The 18,298-nt window shown below is 44.1% G+C and overlaps 1 protein-coding gene across 1 annotated transcript in view; it reads left to right on the top strand.

Annotated features, from left to right (window-relative positions):
- Nucleotides 1–18,298, top strand: part of LOC144499441 (uncharacterized) — a 65,600-nt gene that overhangs the window by 21,882 nt on the left and 25,420 nt on the right. Inside the window, exon 2 of the mRNA XM_078221427.1 lies at nucleotides 14,241–14,325. Within this exon, the coding sequence (XP_078077553.1) occupies nucleotides 14,241–14,325 (85 nt within the window). The remainder of the gene's footprint in view (nucleotides 1–14,240; nucleotides 14,326–18,298) is intronic.

Raw genomic sequence — 18,298 nt, 5'->3', positions numbered from 1 at the left:
GGCATATAATGTATTCTGGATAGGGGCCACAATATCCATCACCAACAGTGGATTGGTAGCACTACTACTCACTGAGTTGGCTAAGCCCTCAAGGATATAACTGCGAGACTGGTTAGAAGATGTGGGACCAACAAGAGAGAAAAACCTACTTGACTTCATCCTCACCAACCCACCTGTCACAGAAGATAGTAGTGACCATTGCACAGTCCTTGTGGAGACGAGGTCCCATCTTCACATTGATGATACCATCCATTGCTTTTTGTGGCAGTGCCGCGAGGCTGAATGGGATTGATTTTGAACATATCTAATTACATATCCACTTGGTACTGTGCATCATTGTCAGCAGCAGAATTGTATTCAACCACAATCTGTAACCTTATCGTCTGGCATAACCCCCACTCCACCATTACAACCAAGCTGGGGATGAACTCCGGTTCTCTTAGTGCAGGGGTGCATGTCAGGAGAGGCATCAGGAATACCTGAAAATGAACTTCTAACCTGATGAAGCTGCAACACAAGACTACTAGCGTGCCAAACAGTGGACGCAACATACAATAGACAAGCCTAAGTATTTCATAACCAACAGATCAGATCGAAGATCTGCAGTCCAGCCACCAGTCATGAATGGATAGTTGATTGGATAGGTAACTGGCTATCTAACAGAAGACAGAGGGTGGTGGTGGATGGAAAATTTTCGGACTGGAAACCGGTTACCAGTGGAGTGCCACAGGGATCAGTGCTTGGTCCTTTGCTATTTGTAATTTTTATAAATGACTTGGAGGAGGGGGCTGAAGGGTGGATCAGTAAATTTGCTGATGACACCAAGATTGGTGGCGTAGTAGATGAGGTGGAGGGCTGTTGTAGGCTGCAAAGAGATATAGATAGGATGCAGAGCTGGGCTGAAAAATGGCAAATGGAGTTTAACCCTGACAAATGCGAGGTGATTCATTTTGGTAGGACAAATTTAAATGTGGATTACAGGGTCAAAGGTAGGGTTCTGAAGAATGTGGAGGAACAGAGAGATCTTGGGGTTCATATCCATAGATCTCTGAAGGTTGCCACTCAAGTGGATAGAGCCGTGAAGAAGGCCTATAGTGTGTTGCCGTTCATTAACAGGGGGTTGGAGTTTAAGAGCCGTGGGGTTATGCTGCAACTGTACAGGACCTTGCTGAGACCACATTTGGAATATTGTGTGCAGTTCTGGTCACCTCACTACAAGAAGGATGTGGAGACACTGGAAAGAGTGCAAAGGAGATTTACCAGGATGCTGCCTGGTTTGGAGGGTAGGTCTTATGAGGAAAGGTTGAGGGAACTTGGGCTTTTCTCTTTGGAGCGGAGGAGGTTGAGAGGAGACTTGATAGAGGTTTATAAGATGATGAGGGGGATAGATAGAGTGAACGTTCAAAGACTATTTCCTCGGGTGAATGGAGCGGTAACTAGGGAGCATAACTATAGGGTTCATGGTGGGAGATATAGGAAGGATGTCCGAGGTAGGTTTTTTACTCAGAGTGGTTGGGGTGTGGAATGGACTGCCTGCAGGTATAGTGGAGTCAGAAACTTTAGGAACATTTAAGAAGCTATTGGACAGGCACATGGAGTACTTCGGGATGATAGGGAGGAAATAGCTTGATCTGGGTTTCAGACAAAGCTCGGCACAACATCGTGGGCCGAAGGGCCTGTTCTCTGCTGTACTGTTCTATGTTCTATGAATGGTGGTGGACAATTTTAAACAAATATTTAATATCCTTACCCTAAAGGATGCGGGATTGCATTTACAATACAATCTTTGTAAAGCTGCATTTACAACCATCTTTGGCCTAAAGTGCGGAGAAGATTCCAATTTTGGTCTCCTCCAGAGATGTCCAGTATCTCACATGCCAGTCTTCAGCCAATTCAGTTCACGCCACCTGATATAAGTAGTAACTAAAGATATTGCAAAGGCTCTGGGCCTTGACAACATTCCAGCAGCAGTGCTAAAGAGATGATCTCCAAAACAATCTTTGTCACTAGCCAAGATGCTCCAGTACAGCTACAACACTGGCATCTGCCGGAACAGGTGGAAAATTGTCCATGTATGTCTTGTTCACAAAAAGCATGACAAATTCAATCCTACCAATTACCTCCCCATCAGGTCTAACCTTGAGTGTCAGTGGAGTGATGGAAGGAGTCATTTGAAGAGCTATTAAATAGCACTGACACAGCCAGTACATGCTCACTGATGTTCTGCTAGGACTACTCATCTCCTGACCTCATTACAGTTTTGATCCAAGAACACGGACAGAAAAGCTGAACTCAAGAAGTGAGATGACAGTGAATGTCTTTGACATCAAGTCAGTATTTGACCGAGTGTGGTATCAAGGAGCCTTAGCAAAACTAAAGTGAATGGGATTCATGGAGAAAATTCTCCACTGGTTGGAGTCATACTTGGCACAAAGGAAGATGGTTGTATTACGAGAGGTCAATCATCTCATTTCCAGGACATCTCTGCAGAAGTTCCTCAGGGTAATGTCCTAGGCCCAACCATCTTCAGCTGCTTCATCAATGACCTTCCCTCCATCATTAAGTCAGGATATTCGCTGATGATTGCACAATGATCAGCACCATTTGCAACTCCTCAGATACTAAAGTGGTCTTTGTCCAAAAGCAGCAAGACCTGGACAATGTTGATGCTTGGGCTGATATGTGACATGTATCATTCGCACTACTGACCACCTTCAAGTTCTCCTCCAAGCCACATAACATCCTGTCTTGGAACTATATCACCGTTCCTTCACTGTCACTGGGTCAAAGTCCTGGAATACCCTATGTACAGCACTGTGGGTTTACCTACACCACTTGGCAGTTCAAGAAGGCAGTTCACCACCACCTTAAGAGGAAGTAGGGGTGTGCAATAAACATTGATCTAGCCAGTGATGCCCACATCCTATAAAATAATTTTTAAAAAATCTTCCCAAAAGGTTATGGATTCTCGGACAACGAGAATTTAAGGGTGACAGAGATACATGTTTGTTAGGGTTATGGCGTTAAGGTGGGTAAATGTAATTGAGGGACAAATCAGACATAGAATCAGAGATGAGTTACAGCTGAGAAGGAGACTATTGGCTTGTCATGTCCACGCCAGCTCTCAGTAAGAACTCATCGAATCTCACTCTGCCTTTTCCCCATAGCCTTGCAAATTATTTTCTCTTAAAAATGATCCAATTCTTTCTTTGAAAGCCATGATTGAATTTGCCACCATCACATTCTCAGCAGTGCATGGCAGATCCTAATCACTTATTGAGTGATTACAGTTTTTCCTCATATTACCATTGCTTATTTTGCAAATCACTTAAATCTTTGCCCTTTGGTTCTTCATCTTTCCACCAATGGGAACAGTACCCTACCTACTCTGTCCAGACACTCCATGATTTTCAAACCATTATCAAGTCACTCCTCCCCCTTCCCTCCAAAAGGACCCTCCGGGTTTGTCAATTTATCCATGTAACTGAAGTTTCTCAGCCCATTCTTGTAAATGTTTTCTGCACGCTCTTCAATACCTTCCCATCCTTCCTTAAGTGCAGTGTCCAGATTTGGACGCAATGTCCCAGTTCAGGATAAACCCTTATCTTAAAGATAAAAGCAAAATACTGCAGATGTTGGAATCTGAAACAAAAACAGAAAATGCTGTAAAATCTCAACAGGTCTGACAGCATCTGTGAGGAGAGAACAGAGCCAACATTTGGAGTCTGGATGACCCTTTGTCAGAGTGAGTATCTTATAAAGGTTCTATAATTTCCTTGCTTTTGTACTCAATGGGTGGAATTTTACCATCTCGCCCACCACAGGAATTAAAACAGGCGGGACATGGACCATACAAAGGTCCATTGACCTCAGGTGGGATTTTCCGACCTTGGAGAGAGTCTGCAGATAATGCATTGGATTTATCAACTTTAGAGACATTAGCTTTATCAGCGGCAGAAAATGTCTCTCTAAAACCCAGGATCTCAACTGCCTTATTAACTGTTTTCTTAACTCTCCGTACCATCTTCAACAATTTGTGCACACATATCCCCAGGTATCTCTGCTCCTGCACCTCCTTTAAAATGGTAACCTTTATTTTATATTGCCTTTCTTCTTGCTTGCTATTATGAAGTTTGAAATTGTGCCCTGCACACCCAAATCTATTGCCAGAATTTTACCACCTCGCCTGCCCGAGGCTCATAAGATCCCACCTGAGGCCAATAGAGAATGCTGTTCCTGTATGTCGATAAAATTCCGGCACGTCATTATTATAGATCAAGAAGCGCAGCAATCCAATGGTAAACCTTTGGATACCTCCTCCTGTCTGAAAAAAAATTGTTTCTCGTCTCTCAGAGAAATTCGTTTGCTGTGGTCCTTTTTATTCCATGGGCTTCTCCTTTTTAGGCAGTCCCTTAGGTTCGAGGATGATCTGCTTTGACACTGGCTTGATAAATTCTAAGATGGCTGATAAATTCAGTGCATTATCTGCAGCCTCTACTGCATATGGTGCAGCTGGTGCTTGAAAGGTTGGGCAGATGGCTTGTTTGGAAGTTTGTATACTCCCTCCAATGCCTCAACTTTGCTTCTGCAGGTTTCCAATTAAGTAGCTCAATGTGTTTGGTGCATTCCCAAATGAGCCTTTGCCATTTTGGTCACTCACAAACTAAAGTTTCCCATGAGTCTGTGGGGCTTAAGTTCATCAGTGATGCATCGATGACCTCTCCAAAGAATTTCTGCCATCCTCCTGGGAGTCTGTTGCTATGAATGAGTTGAGCAATTGCTCCGGAGTCTGGTCTCAGATATACAAGCGACATTTCTGGCCCAGTGCAGCTGAATTTGAGTGATTCGCAGCTCAAGCTAAACTTTGCTGAGAAACCTGTCATGTGGTGCTTTCTAAAATGCCTTTTGAAAATCCCGGTACACCACATTATCCTCATTAACCATCCACGTTGCTTCAAAAAACTCAAATCAAATTCGTTAACCATGATTTTCCCTAAAGAAATCAGTGCTGGTTTTCTTTCATTAATCCACATTTAATTCTGTCCCAGATTATCATTTTTAGAAGTTTTCCCACCACTGAGGTTAAACTGCCTGGATGCATACGGTTTTGAGCCATTCCAGATGATCAGCCAGTATTGTAGCGCCAAGTCTGGTGTCAAGTTTGAAGTGGAGATGCCGGCGTTGGAGTGTCAAGTTTGAAGTCAGTTTTAAAGCCTTTAACTCCATAGTGACTGACCCAAAAGTCTTGTTTGTGATCCCTTAGGAAATCTAATTCTCATTTCTTGCTTTATTCACAATTTCTTGAATTGTCAGCATTTCATAGACATTCTCTTGCCTTCTTCCTTCAATTCTTTTTTAGATTTACAGAACTGCATCAAGTGTCTTGTCTTTCCGCATTGGAAATACTCTGTACCCCCTACTAGGCAATCTTGCTGCAGCATAAGCACCTCAAGATGGCTTTTGTAGCGTTTCCAGCCCTTTTGCTCATTTTGGCAAGTTTTAGTGTGGGTGTGGATGCCACTTTTGGGCCTAACCACCAGAGTTATCCAAAGCCTTGGTATTTTGACAGATTATTGCCCGAATGTGCTCCCTAACTTTGACCTGTCACGTATATAGAACCACTTTGGGTTGAGGAATGCAATGAATGCTTTTAGAACATTTTCAAAGTCTGAAAAGAGCTCCTCTCTGCCCTGTGTCAGGAGGACATCAGAAATAGGCGAACTAACCTGGCATGCAAACCCAACACTTCTCAATAGTGTTGGAAGTGTTCATTCCACAACTCCCAACGTTGGCTCCTCTGTGGACCTTGAAAATTTTTGAACGGCTGCGGAAAGGTCAGTGACTGCTCGACTGGCAGTTGGATTGCTACTGATTATCAGTTTGCTCTCATCAAGGGAAGTATTCTTATTCTTCCTTTCAAATCTTTTTTCCACCTTTTTCCTTCGGGAAAAAGATACAAAAGTCTGAGGTCACATACCAACCGACTCAGAGGTAGAGGTAAAGACTCAAGAACAGCTTCTTCCCTGTTGTGCTGTCAGGCGTTTGAATGAACCTTGCATTAAGTTGATCTTTCTTTACACCCCAGCTATGACTGTAAGACTATATTCTGCACTCTCTCGTTTCCTTCTCTATGAACGGTATGCTTTGTCTGCATAGGCGCAAGAAACAATACCTTTCACTGTAAATACATGTGACAGTAATAAATCAAAAATCAAATCAAAGAATTTCTCTTCCAATTTCTCCTTGTAGATGTGTTACCAATGGCACCAAATCAGTGTTAGATTGATGTCTCTACCTCTGCTACCATGTTTTGTGGCTTACTTCATGGCCTAATTTATACTGGGAGGGGTTCCCTCTATGCATGGGGCCTTATGTTTGACTGGGGTAGATTTCTTCAAAATTATTTTATTTGCATGATAACCTCCTAGTTAAGTGCATCTCTCGTGTGTGCGCTATTCCATCGTGTCCTTATGATCTCCAGCACATGACTCTGATGTCACTGTTACGTCATGATACACATCAACATCTCATGAGCACAACTATTAACCTACTTTGCTACAACAGGTACAGACAAAGCCCTAAGGCTGACCTGGAAATCTAATTGTCACTCAAACAACAACAAAAGTGATGTTTGGTGAGCATCCTGACAGAAATATCAAACTTTTATTTGTTGTTCTCAAAGGAATGGGCAGCTTCTCTCTGGAAGGACCAGCTGGTAAGGTGGCTGTTTGGAACCGCCCAGCCGCTAATCTTTATTGTTTAATATCAGGTTAATTTAAAATAACATTTTTGGCCAGTCTGTGCCCACAAGTAAATATCCTATTGGTTGCCTGAGGCTTGGCATTACCAAATTCAAAACATTGGACATAAGATGATCCAGTGCTGGAATAGACATGGACCCACTGAAAGTTGGACTGCCTGGCACAAAACCAGAAGAATGGCCAACCTACCGAGTTCGCTACATTCCGCCTGCAGGATCTCATCCCTCTTTCTCCCTCTGCTGGATACACATCACCTGGCCAGATTAATTCAATGGTTGAATAACTTAGTCATGTTCCCATGTTCCAAATTAATTGGTAATCTCCGTGATAATTTATCTGGCCAATTACTTCTCATTGATTATCTTTTAAATTTTAGATAAATTTCCTTTGTGAACTTACATGCTTACTTTTAACATTTAGGGCCCTATTTTACCATTTTGATTCCAAGAGCTGGGCAGACTTGAAACTGAGTGTTTCAGATCCGACTTTTAGTCCTGTTCTTAGGCGCCCCCATACGCACTCTGCCTGCAAAAATATCAGCGATTCCGAATCAGCCGACCCTCACCGATGAAGCGCCTGATTCAGACTTTTATTCAGCAGGTCCATTACAGCGCGGTTCCGGATTGGCAAATGTGGTGGTAAAGGGGGAAATGCTGATAAAGTTGGGCGGGCAGTTCATTAATTCAATTTAAATGCATGCAAATGCATTTAAATCCCCGTTGCGCCCGTTTTGGGCGTGAAGCGGATCGCCATCATTCCCGGGTTTCGGTAAAGTGGCGATCTGCGCGGACGCGGGTGCGGATCGTGATGATGGCCTCTCACCTGACTTTACCACGTTTTCGTGCCCGAAATCGGGCGTGAGGCAATGGTAAAATAGGGCCCAATGTTACCATGGTTAAAATGACATCGTTTTTTGCGGTTTCACCTGTGTCCCTTTAAAAACATTGATATACTAATGTATTAAAATAAGGGATTAAAATGTTTTTAACTTCATTAAAGTCCCCTGATTTCCAATTTAATTCTTATCCTCACTATAACATCACACTAATATCTGCAGCAAAGTACCTTTGGGCATTCTTTCAATTTAGCTGACACAAGTTAATGGAGACAGTTCTTTTCATGGGGTATTTTCTCCGTAACCAATTATTTCCTGGGGTCTGTCAATAAGAATATATTTAAATGCCAGGGCTAATGAAATTACTGAATGAGGACAATCTGCATGATTTTATTTTGGTCACAACATTTTAAATTAGCAGGGTTCAGTTTCAATTCTGTGGAATAGTCGCTGAATGAACAGAGAGTATTGACATATGGAACAAACTTCTCTGCTTTCAAGGTTTGGACTTGGATGAAGATTTCCAAATAGGTCCTGTCTCTGATAAATAGTATCTTGAATTTACTGACACATCTCATCCAATATTATTGTCAAATGCATTCTATTTGAATGCATTTGCAATTGATGATATGTTTGATTAGAGCCTGTAATTCATATAGTAGATATCCCAGCAGGTGGTAGTGCCTGAATGTTTATAGAATACTGAATTTGTGGCATTCAATTCGCTGAACATTTTGCATGCAATTCTCATTACCCATGTAAAAAGTGATTAGCATAATATCCTATGCATCTGATTTCACTTGAACTCTAAATTTCTTAATGGACAACATGAACATGACTGCTGAAAATTTAACTTTGCCGATGAACTTTCAACTTAAGGCAATGTTTAGTTACAATTTTAACTGCAATTGTTCCACTTTTAGCTTCATATTAGAAGAGTACTCGACAATCACGAATACAAATGATAAGTTTAGAAAATTCTCAGCACACTTGGAAACAATTTTCCTGTTCTGCCCAACATATAATAAATTTCACACTCATCTCCACATGATTTCATCTTCATTCGAGAACCCACTTCCAATTAAATAGTATCGAGTAGATTTAGATTGTCACCCATGATGCAATATTTCACAGGCCAGGAGTATAGATAGTGCATTTCCAGGCCTCGCACCTTTGATTTGGAAATCAAGCTAAGAGTTACCTCAACCCTTGAAACTCAGGGAAACTCAACCCTTTTGGTCCACTTTCCAACTTGTGACATAGAACAGAGAACTGAAAAAAGGGATAAATTATTTATTAGCTATCGAGCAATGGTTTCCATTTGTGGGTGAGCCCAGATCAAGGGTTATAAACATAAGATCGCCGTTAATAAATCATAGAAAGAAGTTTAAAGGGATTTCTTTACACAGTGAGAGTGGTGTAAGAGTGGAATTCACTGTCATATGGAGTGTTTGAAGCAGAAAGAGCAAATGGCTTTAAGTTGAGGCTTACTTTATCCCAGATAGTGTTGAACTTCGAGAGTATTTTTGGAATTGCACTCATTCAAACAAGTGGAGAGTATTTCATCACACTCCTAACTTGTACCTTATAGGTGGTGGACAAGCTCTAGGAATGCAGAGGTGTTATTCACTACAGAATTCCCAGCCTTTAACCTGCTTTTGTGTCCACAGTATTTATATGGCTGGTCCAGTTCAGTTTCTGATCAATAGTAACCCCAGGATGTTTTTGGTGGGGATGGTAATGCCGTTGAATGTCCAGGGGAGATGGTTAAATTCTCTCTTGTTGGAGATGTGCATTGCCTGGCACTTGCATAACTTGTAGCTTCACCAGGTTGACAGCTCATTTTAAGCATGGCTGATGCTGTTCCTGGTATGCTCTCCTGCACTCCTCATTGAGCTAGAGTTGCCACCTTGGCTTGATGGTGACAGTGTAGTGAAAGATATACGAAGTCATGAGTATTCAGACTTTGGTTGAATTCCACTGCTGCTGCTGAAGGTGCACGAATACTTTTTTTAAAAATTCATTCATGGGACATGGGCGTTGCTGGCTGGCCAGCATTTATTGCCCATCTCGAGTTGCCCTTGAAAAGGTGGTGGTGAGCTGCCTTCCTGAATCGCTGCAGTCCATGTTCTGTGGATTGACCCAAAATGCCGTTAGGGAGGGAATTCCAGGATTTTGACCCAGCGACTGCGAAGAAACAGCAATATATTTCCAAGTCAGGATGGTGAGTGGCTTGGAGGGGAACTTGCAGGTGGTCGTATTCCCAATTATCTGGGAACAGATAATTGTCCGAGATGGAAGGGGTTGTGGGTTTGCAAGGTGCTGTCTAAGTATCTTTAGTGAATTGCTGCAGTGCATCTTGTAGATAGTACACACCGCTGCTACTGAGTGTCGGTGGTGGAGGGATTGAATGGAGGCACCACTCATGGATGCCCAATTTTGATGTTAGATTGTTTTGACTCTATCCTATTTAGCATGGTGGTAGTGGCACACCACATGAGGGACAGTATCCTCATATGAATCTGGGACTTTGTATCCATAAAGACTGTGCAATATTCTCCCATCAGTACTCTTGTGGACCGATGCACCTGTGACAAATGGGGGGTGGGGGCGGGGGGGTCATGTATGTTTTTCCCTCCTGTTGGTTCCCTCACCACCACCTGCTGCAGTTTGGAAGATACATCCTTTATGACACAGCCTGTTCATTCAGTGGTGTTACCAAGCAACTCTTGGTGATGGTCTTTGAAGTTCCCCACCCTGAATACATTCTCTGCCCTTGCTGCCCTCAGTGCCTCTTTCAACTATTGTTCAACATGGAGGAGTGATGGTAATCAGCAGGAAGTTTCTTTGCTCCTGTTGGCATGAGATTTCAGGAGCTCCGAAGTCAATGTTGACTCCCAGGGCAATTTCTTCCTGGCGGTATAGCACTGTGTCCCTGCCTCTCATGCAGAGCAGGTATACCCAAGGATGGTAATGGTGGAGTCCGAGTTACTCATTATAGGTATGGTTCAGTGAGCATGTCTATGTCAGGCTGTTGGCTTGATCAGTCTGTGAAACATCTCTCCCAATTTTGGCACAAACCCCTCAATATTTGTGAGGAGGACTTTACAGAGTACGGTGTGCCATTGTCATTCCAGGTGCCTAGGTTGATGCTCATCCCGTTTCTTACATTTCTGCAATGGTTTGGTATAACTGTATGCCTTGCTCAGCTATTTCAGAGGGCAGTTAAGAGTCAACCACATAGTTTGTGTTTGGAATATCCTGTAGGCTTCGGTTATATCTCTCACCACCTGGTTATCTTGAAGAGAACACTCCCTCCTATTGCCTCCCTTTCACCTTTAAAGTATACAATTAGCTTCTATTCTTCCACTTCTCTTATCCCTTAATACACTCCCCTCTGAAGGTAACAAGAGGCCTCCTTGTCCCTTCCCTCTCCTCCTTCCTCAATCCTGTATCCCTTTCCTTGCCACCATGTGTCCCAGCAACCTAACACTTCCTGTCCTCTTTAATTTTCATTTGCAGCCGAAGCACCTAGCCAGCTTTCCAACAATAAGTTGGGAATCAAGCAATTTGTTTTTAAGATGTTTATAGCACTATGTTCCATTCATTGGGCCCGATTTTACCATTGCAATGCACCCATTTTCAGGCACGAAAACTTGATAAAGTTGGGCGTAAGGCGAATAGCACGATCTGCGCCAACGCCAATTCCCCCTTTACCAAGGCCCGAAAATGGATGCAATTGGGACAGCGCCCAAAATGGGCGCTTCGTCAATTTAAATGCATTTGCACACATTTAAATTGACTTAATGGGCTGCACGCCCAAACGTACCAGCATTTCCCCCTTTACCATCGCGTTCGCCCGTCCAGATATGGCTGAAAAAGACCTGCTTGGCAAAGGTCTGTTTCAGGCGCTCCAGCTTTTGAAGAGGTAAGTTCAGAGCTTCCGGCTGCTCTCTGACTCAGATCGGTGGTGGGGGGGGGTCGTGGAGCAGGGAGGCCAGATCATTCTCTGGTGGGCGAGATTGGGGAGGGGGGAGGTGAGGATGGAGGCCAAATTGTTCTCTGGTGGGGGAGAGGTGGGTGAGGAGGAGGGCCAGATGGATCTCTGGTGGGGGGGGGTCCACTGCCACTCTGCGGGTGATCGGTGAGGGGTTGCGAAGAGGGGGTCCGCTGCCACTCTGCAGGCGATCCGTGGGGGGGGGGGCAGGGGGGGGAAGGGAGGCAGGGGGTCACATTCGGTCTGGGTAGCAGGGGGAGGGGTGGGTGGATAAGGGGGACGGTTATGTTGTGGGGGTGGGACAATGTCTGTGGGGGCCATATCTCCCATTTTATGCGGCCTGGGAGCGATGTGGCAGGGCAGCGGTTTTCAAATTTATTTTACTGCGCATGCGCAGTTGAAGACTCCCATTGGAGCAGCAGCGTTTCAGGTGTGATAAGCCCCGCCCACAGTGCGATTCAGACTCGCAACTTTTTTTTCAGGCTGAGTGCGGATGGAGGTGCCTGTGAACAGGTTTCCGAGTCGGATCTGAATCATGCCCAGATTCAGCACTAAGAATCAAAATGGTAAAATCGGGCCCACTGTTCCAAAAATATTTTAAAAAACAAATTGCGAGCTGGAGGCAGAGTGTGGTGACAGGGAATATGAGGAAGAAAGATAGGATGTGAGGATTGTTGCAGGCATGGACTGGTGGCAAATAGCTTGACCGGAATGGCACAATGGGCTAGCATGGGAAATGGGGAGAAAGTGGCCACAGTCCCAAGCTCGTGAGTGAGCCCTGCGAGATTTGACAGGCCTTGGGAAAGGGAAGCCGATAGGAAGGGGGAGAGAAAATGATCTGTCCAATAAAACACAGATGGTAGCAATGAGAAATGAAAGTGACAATTAAAACAAAACCCTGAGGAGGAAGACTGGCTGGCATAAATTCAGGTTAAAAAACCAATAAATAAATCGCAACATTAGATAATGGAGCAAATAGACAAAGCTCAGAGAAGCAATAGCGCCATCTCGTGACAGGCAACTATAATGACACCTTAGTTGAAAATAGCACCCAGATATGCCAGAAATTAACGTGACAAAGGGGACATGAATGCCAGATCCAGAATTTTTATTACAGGTACAAGACTGATGTCCAGTGCAATTGCTAATGGGTTCTGAAGCCTTATTAGGAAAATAAAGCCAACCAGGATCAGCTGATAGTGAAGTGATGAATTTGGATAATATTTACACAAAAAAATGCTGGAGCTGTGTAGAGCAGAGGGTTAATCTAAAATGGACCAATTTTAAAGGGAAAAAGATAGGGGGAAACTTAGACAAAAGGTTCATAATTAAAGAAGGAGCTCTGATCAAAAATCAAAAAAATAGTTCCAAGGTATATTGCAAAATGTGAGCAATAAACCAAGGGAATTAATTTTACATGAAATTCTAGTCTCTAGCATTTAAAAAGTCTGATTATAAACTAGATAAGAATCAGATACAATACATGCAGACGAGAGAGAAAATTTGCCACCTCTGCACAACTTTTCCAAAGGTGGCTTCTCAGGGATGACAGCCACCCACCTAGTAGTGGTGGGCAGTCAATAAGGGTGATTAAGCAGGTACAGAGAAATCTATTGCAATTTGTCAGAAGCCCATGGGCCGTACACAGGTTCAGCACCTCATGGAAGCTGATGAGCTATTGTCTATAGCAACAGACATTAAAAAGGGAATCAGAAAAGAGGAAGTCAAGCATGGTCAATGACCTACCATACTTTTAGCAGATCTCTCAGATTGGGAGTGCTGAGAGAGGGAGGGAATGGGATTTATAGTGGGGTTCATTCTGAGCTGCAATGAGTGCCACATTCATCTCAGCATTCCATGGGCAGTCCATTCCCATGCGAGGGTCAGCACTGCCTCAGGGAACTCTGACACACAGTCACACATTTCCTTTGCTGGTCCACAAGCACCTGTTTATTTGTGGCCCTCGAGGCTCGGCATCTCCAGCCAGGGGTTGAGCTTGGCTGGAGCGTTCCTCTGTCCTTTGATAGGCACTGCCAGATCAGACATTGCCTCTATCATCTGCTCCTGCTGATGACGTTATGACATGACAAGACGAGAGTATATGGTGTTGCGACTGATATAGTGTCGATAGAGGACTGGCTAATTAACAAGAAAGTCAGAATAAATGTGCCATTTTCAGTTTGGCAAACTGTGACTAGTGAAGTGTTGCGGGGTCAGTCCTGGGACTCAACTACTTCGGACTTAAAAGGAAAGTTCAACTGTATTGGAGCCAAATTTTCTGATGATACAAAGGTAGGTAGGAAAACAGTTGTGAGGAGGATACAAAGCGTTTATAAAGGGATATCAACAGGTTAAGTGAGTGGGCAAAAAATGACAAATGGTGTGTAATGTAGGAAATATGAGGCTGTCCATTTTGGCAGGAAGAATAGAAAATTTTATGAGGAAAGATTAGACAGGTTGGGCACGTATGCATTGGAGTTTAGAAGAATGTGGGATGATTTTATTGAAATGAATAATTTCCAAGGGAAATTGACAGGGCGGATACTGGGATGGTTCCTCTCAAAGAATATCCTAGAACTGGGACACAGTTTAAAATTAAGAGATTTCTCATTTAAAATGGAGATGATTCGTTGTTTTTTTCTCACAGGATGGAGGGAATTTGGTGAAGATGACAGAATGTGTTCCTTTCCTTTTCTACCTTTCCTCAGAAAGAAGAACAGCAGGCAGCATTGGTAAGTAAGACCTAGTGAGTATTTCTACTGTCCTTAATTTGCAGATGACACAAAGATAGATAGGAAAGGAAGCTGTGAAGAGAACATAAGGAGTGAGCGCAAATCTGGCATATGGAGTACAATGTGGGAAAATGTAAAATTACATATTTTGGAAGGAACAATAAAAAAAGCACATTATCTGAATGGTGAGAGATTTCAGAGCTCTGAGGTGCTGAGGGATCTGGGTGACATAATGCATGAATCACAAAAGATTAATATGCAGGTACAGCAAGTAATTAGGAAAGCTAATAAATGTGTACATGTCCCTTAACAGTAATCACATGCTTGAGTGGCATATAAAGGAAGGAATAATGGGAGTTATGACAATAATCATGGAGGATTTTAATTTACACACTGACTGGAAAAATCATGTGGACAAAGGTAGCCCAGATGAGGAGTTCAGCAAATGTTTTTGGGAGTTTCTTCGAGCAGACATTGAAGAGCCAACCAGAAAGCAGTCCACACGAGTCCGGATATTGTGTTATGAGACAAGATTAATTAATGGCCTCATAGTGAAGGCCCCCTCGGTAGCAGCAAACATAATGGGCCCGATTCTCCCATCGCAATGAGCTAGTTTTTTGGCACGTCAGCCATTTCATGGGAATGCATGTGCGTCTCCCATCGCCGGAGAGCAGGTGCAGTTGAGACCACGCTGGAAACCGGCAGGAACACCAAGTAAGTGATTTTAATCTTTTTAATGTAATTTAAATGTCATTATTGGGCCCGGGACTGAATTCTCCGGGCCCAATAGCATCTCCCACACCGCCACACCACATTTCACTCGGCGGGGTTTAGAGTAGCTCCCCACATTCGGGGAACTTGCGAGAGATCCCGCTGGAGTGAAGGGGAGGCAATCAGGGCCCCCTCGGGGTTGGTGGCAGGGGGTGATGCTACCTGGGTATGGGCATCCTGGCAGTGCCAGCCTCTTCCCCCTGGCACTGCCCAGGGGGAACCTTGGCACTACCCACCAGGCATGGGGCAGTGCCAAGGGGTTGGGGCCTATTGTGGGCGGGACCATCGGTAGGGGTTGGCGAGGGTCCCACTGTCACTCTGGATTGGAATCTGGTTGGGACTGGAGAGAGGCCAGTGATTGGGGCGGGCTGGAGGGGGGTGGTTTGCCAGAGGTGTTTGCCTCCCAGGGGTGTCTGCCTCCCGTGGGGGGTGGTCTGTCAGGGTGGGAGGGGTCTGGAGATTGGGGTGCTCCCGGACTGGGGAAAGTTGAAGCTGGCCCGGAAATGTTCATGGAGGCTGCAATCAGGCCGTGGAGTGTTGGGGGGCAACATTGTGAGGGTCCCATGTTGGCCAGCGATCGAGCTGGCCAGCAAATGGGAGGCTGACAGATCGGGGTCACTGCGCATGCACAGAGGCCTGGAACTGTCCGACTCTGACGTGAATTGGCCCCGCCCCCCGAGCTTTTAATGATATTCACGATTGTGACCTCTGCAGTGCACAGAGTGTGGGAGATTCGAGTCTGAACTCCCACTCGAAAAACAATCGTTATTTACATCATTGTTCCCGCCAATTCAGCACTTAGTATTTTTTTGGGAGAATTGGGCCCAAGGATTGAATTTTACTTTGAGTTTTAGGGAGAGAATGGGTCTAAAATTAATATTTTAAACTCAAGTGAAAGCAATTATGAAAACAGAGCTAGCTAAAATGAACTTGTAAATAAGGTTAAGGGATAGGTCAATAGTGACGCAGTGACAGGCATTTAAAAGAATATCTCAGAATACACAGAATAGACAAATTATAATGAGAAATAAAAATTCCAAGGGGAAAAGTTAAAGATAGGATCAACCTGAAAGAAAAAACATATGATTGCACAAGATGGAAGTCAGAAGATTGGACAGAATATAAAACACAGCAAAGAATGATTAAGATTAATAAAGGAGGGAAAAAAGTACGAGAAAAAGCGAGCAAATAAGATCAAAGCATGAAGATTCTCTGTAAATATTTGGAGTTAACTTTGAGCATTGGTCCTATAGAAAATGGGTCTGGAAAATTAATAATGATAAATAAGGAGATGGCCGATGAGTTGAATGGACATTTTGCACCAGTCTTCACAATAGAGAATAAAATAATAACATCCCAGATATCGCTGTAAATCAGGAAATAAAGGGAGAGCGAAATGCAGGAAAATTACATTCACCAGGGAAGTGGCATTGAGCAAATTGCTGGAGCTGCGGTTGACAAGTCCCTGGGTCCTGATGGATTTCATCCGAGGATCTTAAGAGAAATTTCTAGTGAGATGAGTGATGCATTGGTTTTAATTTTCCGACATTTAGTGAAGGTTCCATTCATTTGGAAAATAGTGAATTCAAAAAGGGAGGGAGACAGAAAGCAGGAAATTACAGGCAGGTTAGCCAAACATCTGCCACAGGGAAAAAGTGAGAAGCTATTATTCAAGACATTAAAGCAGGGCGTTTAGATTAATTCCAGGTAATCAGGCAGAGTCAACATTTTGAGAGAGGGAAACCATGTTTAATCAATTTATTAGAGTTCTTTGATGAAGTAAGATGTGCTGTGGATAGAACATAGAAATACTACAGCACAGTACAGGCACTTCAGTCCACAAAGTTGTGCCGAACATGTCCTTACCTTAGCGATTACTAGGCTTACCTATAACCCTCTATCTTACTAAGTTCCATGTACTTATCTAAAAGTCTCTTAAAAGACCCTATCGAATCCGCCTCCACCACTGTTGCTGGCAGCCCATTCCACGCACCCACCACCCTCTCAGTGAAAAACTTACCCCTGACATCTCCTCTGTACCTAATCCCCAGCACCTTAAACCTGTGTCCTCTTGTGGCAACCATTTCTGGCCTGGGAAAAAGCCTCCGACTATCCACTCGATCAATACCTCTCAACATCTTATACACCTCTATCAGGTCACCCCTCATCCTTCGTCTCTCCAAGGAGAAAAGGCCGAGCTCACTCAACCTATGCTCATAAGGCATGCTCCCCAACCCAGGCAGCATCCATGTAAATCTCCTCTGCTCCCTTTGTAAGGCTTCCACATCCTTCCTGTAATGAGACAGACAGAACTGAGCACAGTACTCCAAGTGTGGTCTGACCAGGGTCTTATATAGCTGCAACATTATCTCATGACTCCAAAACTCAATTCCTCGATTGATGAAGGCCAGTACACCATACACCTTCTTAACCACAGCTGCTTGGAGCGTGCTATGAACTCAGAACCCAAGATCCTTCTGATCTTCCACTCTGCCAAGAGTCCTACCATTAATATTATATTCCGCCATCCTATTTGACCTGCCAAAATGAACCACCTCACACTTATCTGGGTTTAACTCCATCTGCCACTTCTCCACCCAGTCTTGCATCCTATCAATGTCTCGCTGCAACTTCTGACATCTTATCTTAGAATCTTAGAATCCCTACAGCACAGAAAGAGGCCATTTGGCCCATCGAGTCTGCACCGACCACAATCCCACCCAGGCCCTACCCCCACATATTTACCCACTAATCCCTCTAACCTACGCATCCCAGGACACTAAGGGCAATTTTAGCTTGGCCAATCAACCTAACCCACACATCTTTGGACTGTGGGAGGAAACCAGAGCACCCGGAGGAAACCCACGCAGACACGAGGAGAATGTACAAACTCCACACAGACAGTGACCCAAGCCGGGAATCGAACCCAGGTCCCTGGAGCTGTGAAGCAGCAGTGCTAACCACTGTGCTACCGTGCCGCCACATCCCTCCACACTATCCACAACACCTCCAACCTTTGTGTCATCAGCAAACTTACCGACCCATCCCTCCACTTACTCATCCAGGTCATTTATTTTTTTTAAATCACAAAGAGTAAGGTTCCCAGAACAGATCCCTGGGGCACTCAACTGGTGACCAACCTCCATGCAGAATATGATCCATCGAAAAAGGGAACCGGTGGATACTGAACCTAAGAATTCCA

This window comes from Mustelus asterias, chromosome 10 (assembly GCF_964213995.1).
Source record: "Mustelus asterias chromosome 10, sMusAst1.hap1.1, whole genome shotgun sequence".
Lineage (NCBI taxonomy): Eukaryota > Metazoa > Chordata > Chondrichthyes > Carcharhiniformes > Triakidae > Mustelus > Mustelus asterias.
This window is presented reverse-complemented; position numbering and strand designations above follow the sequence as displayed.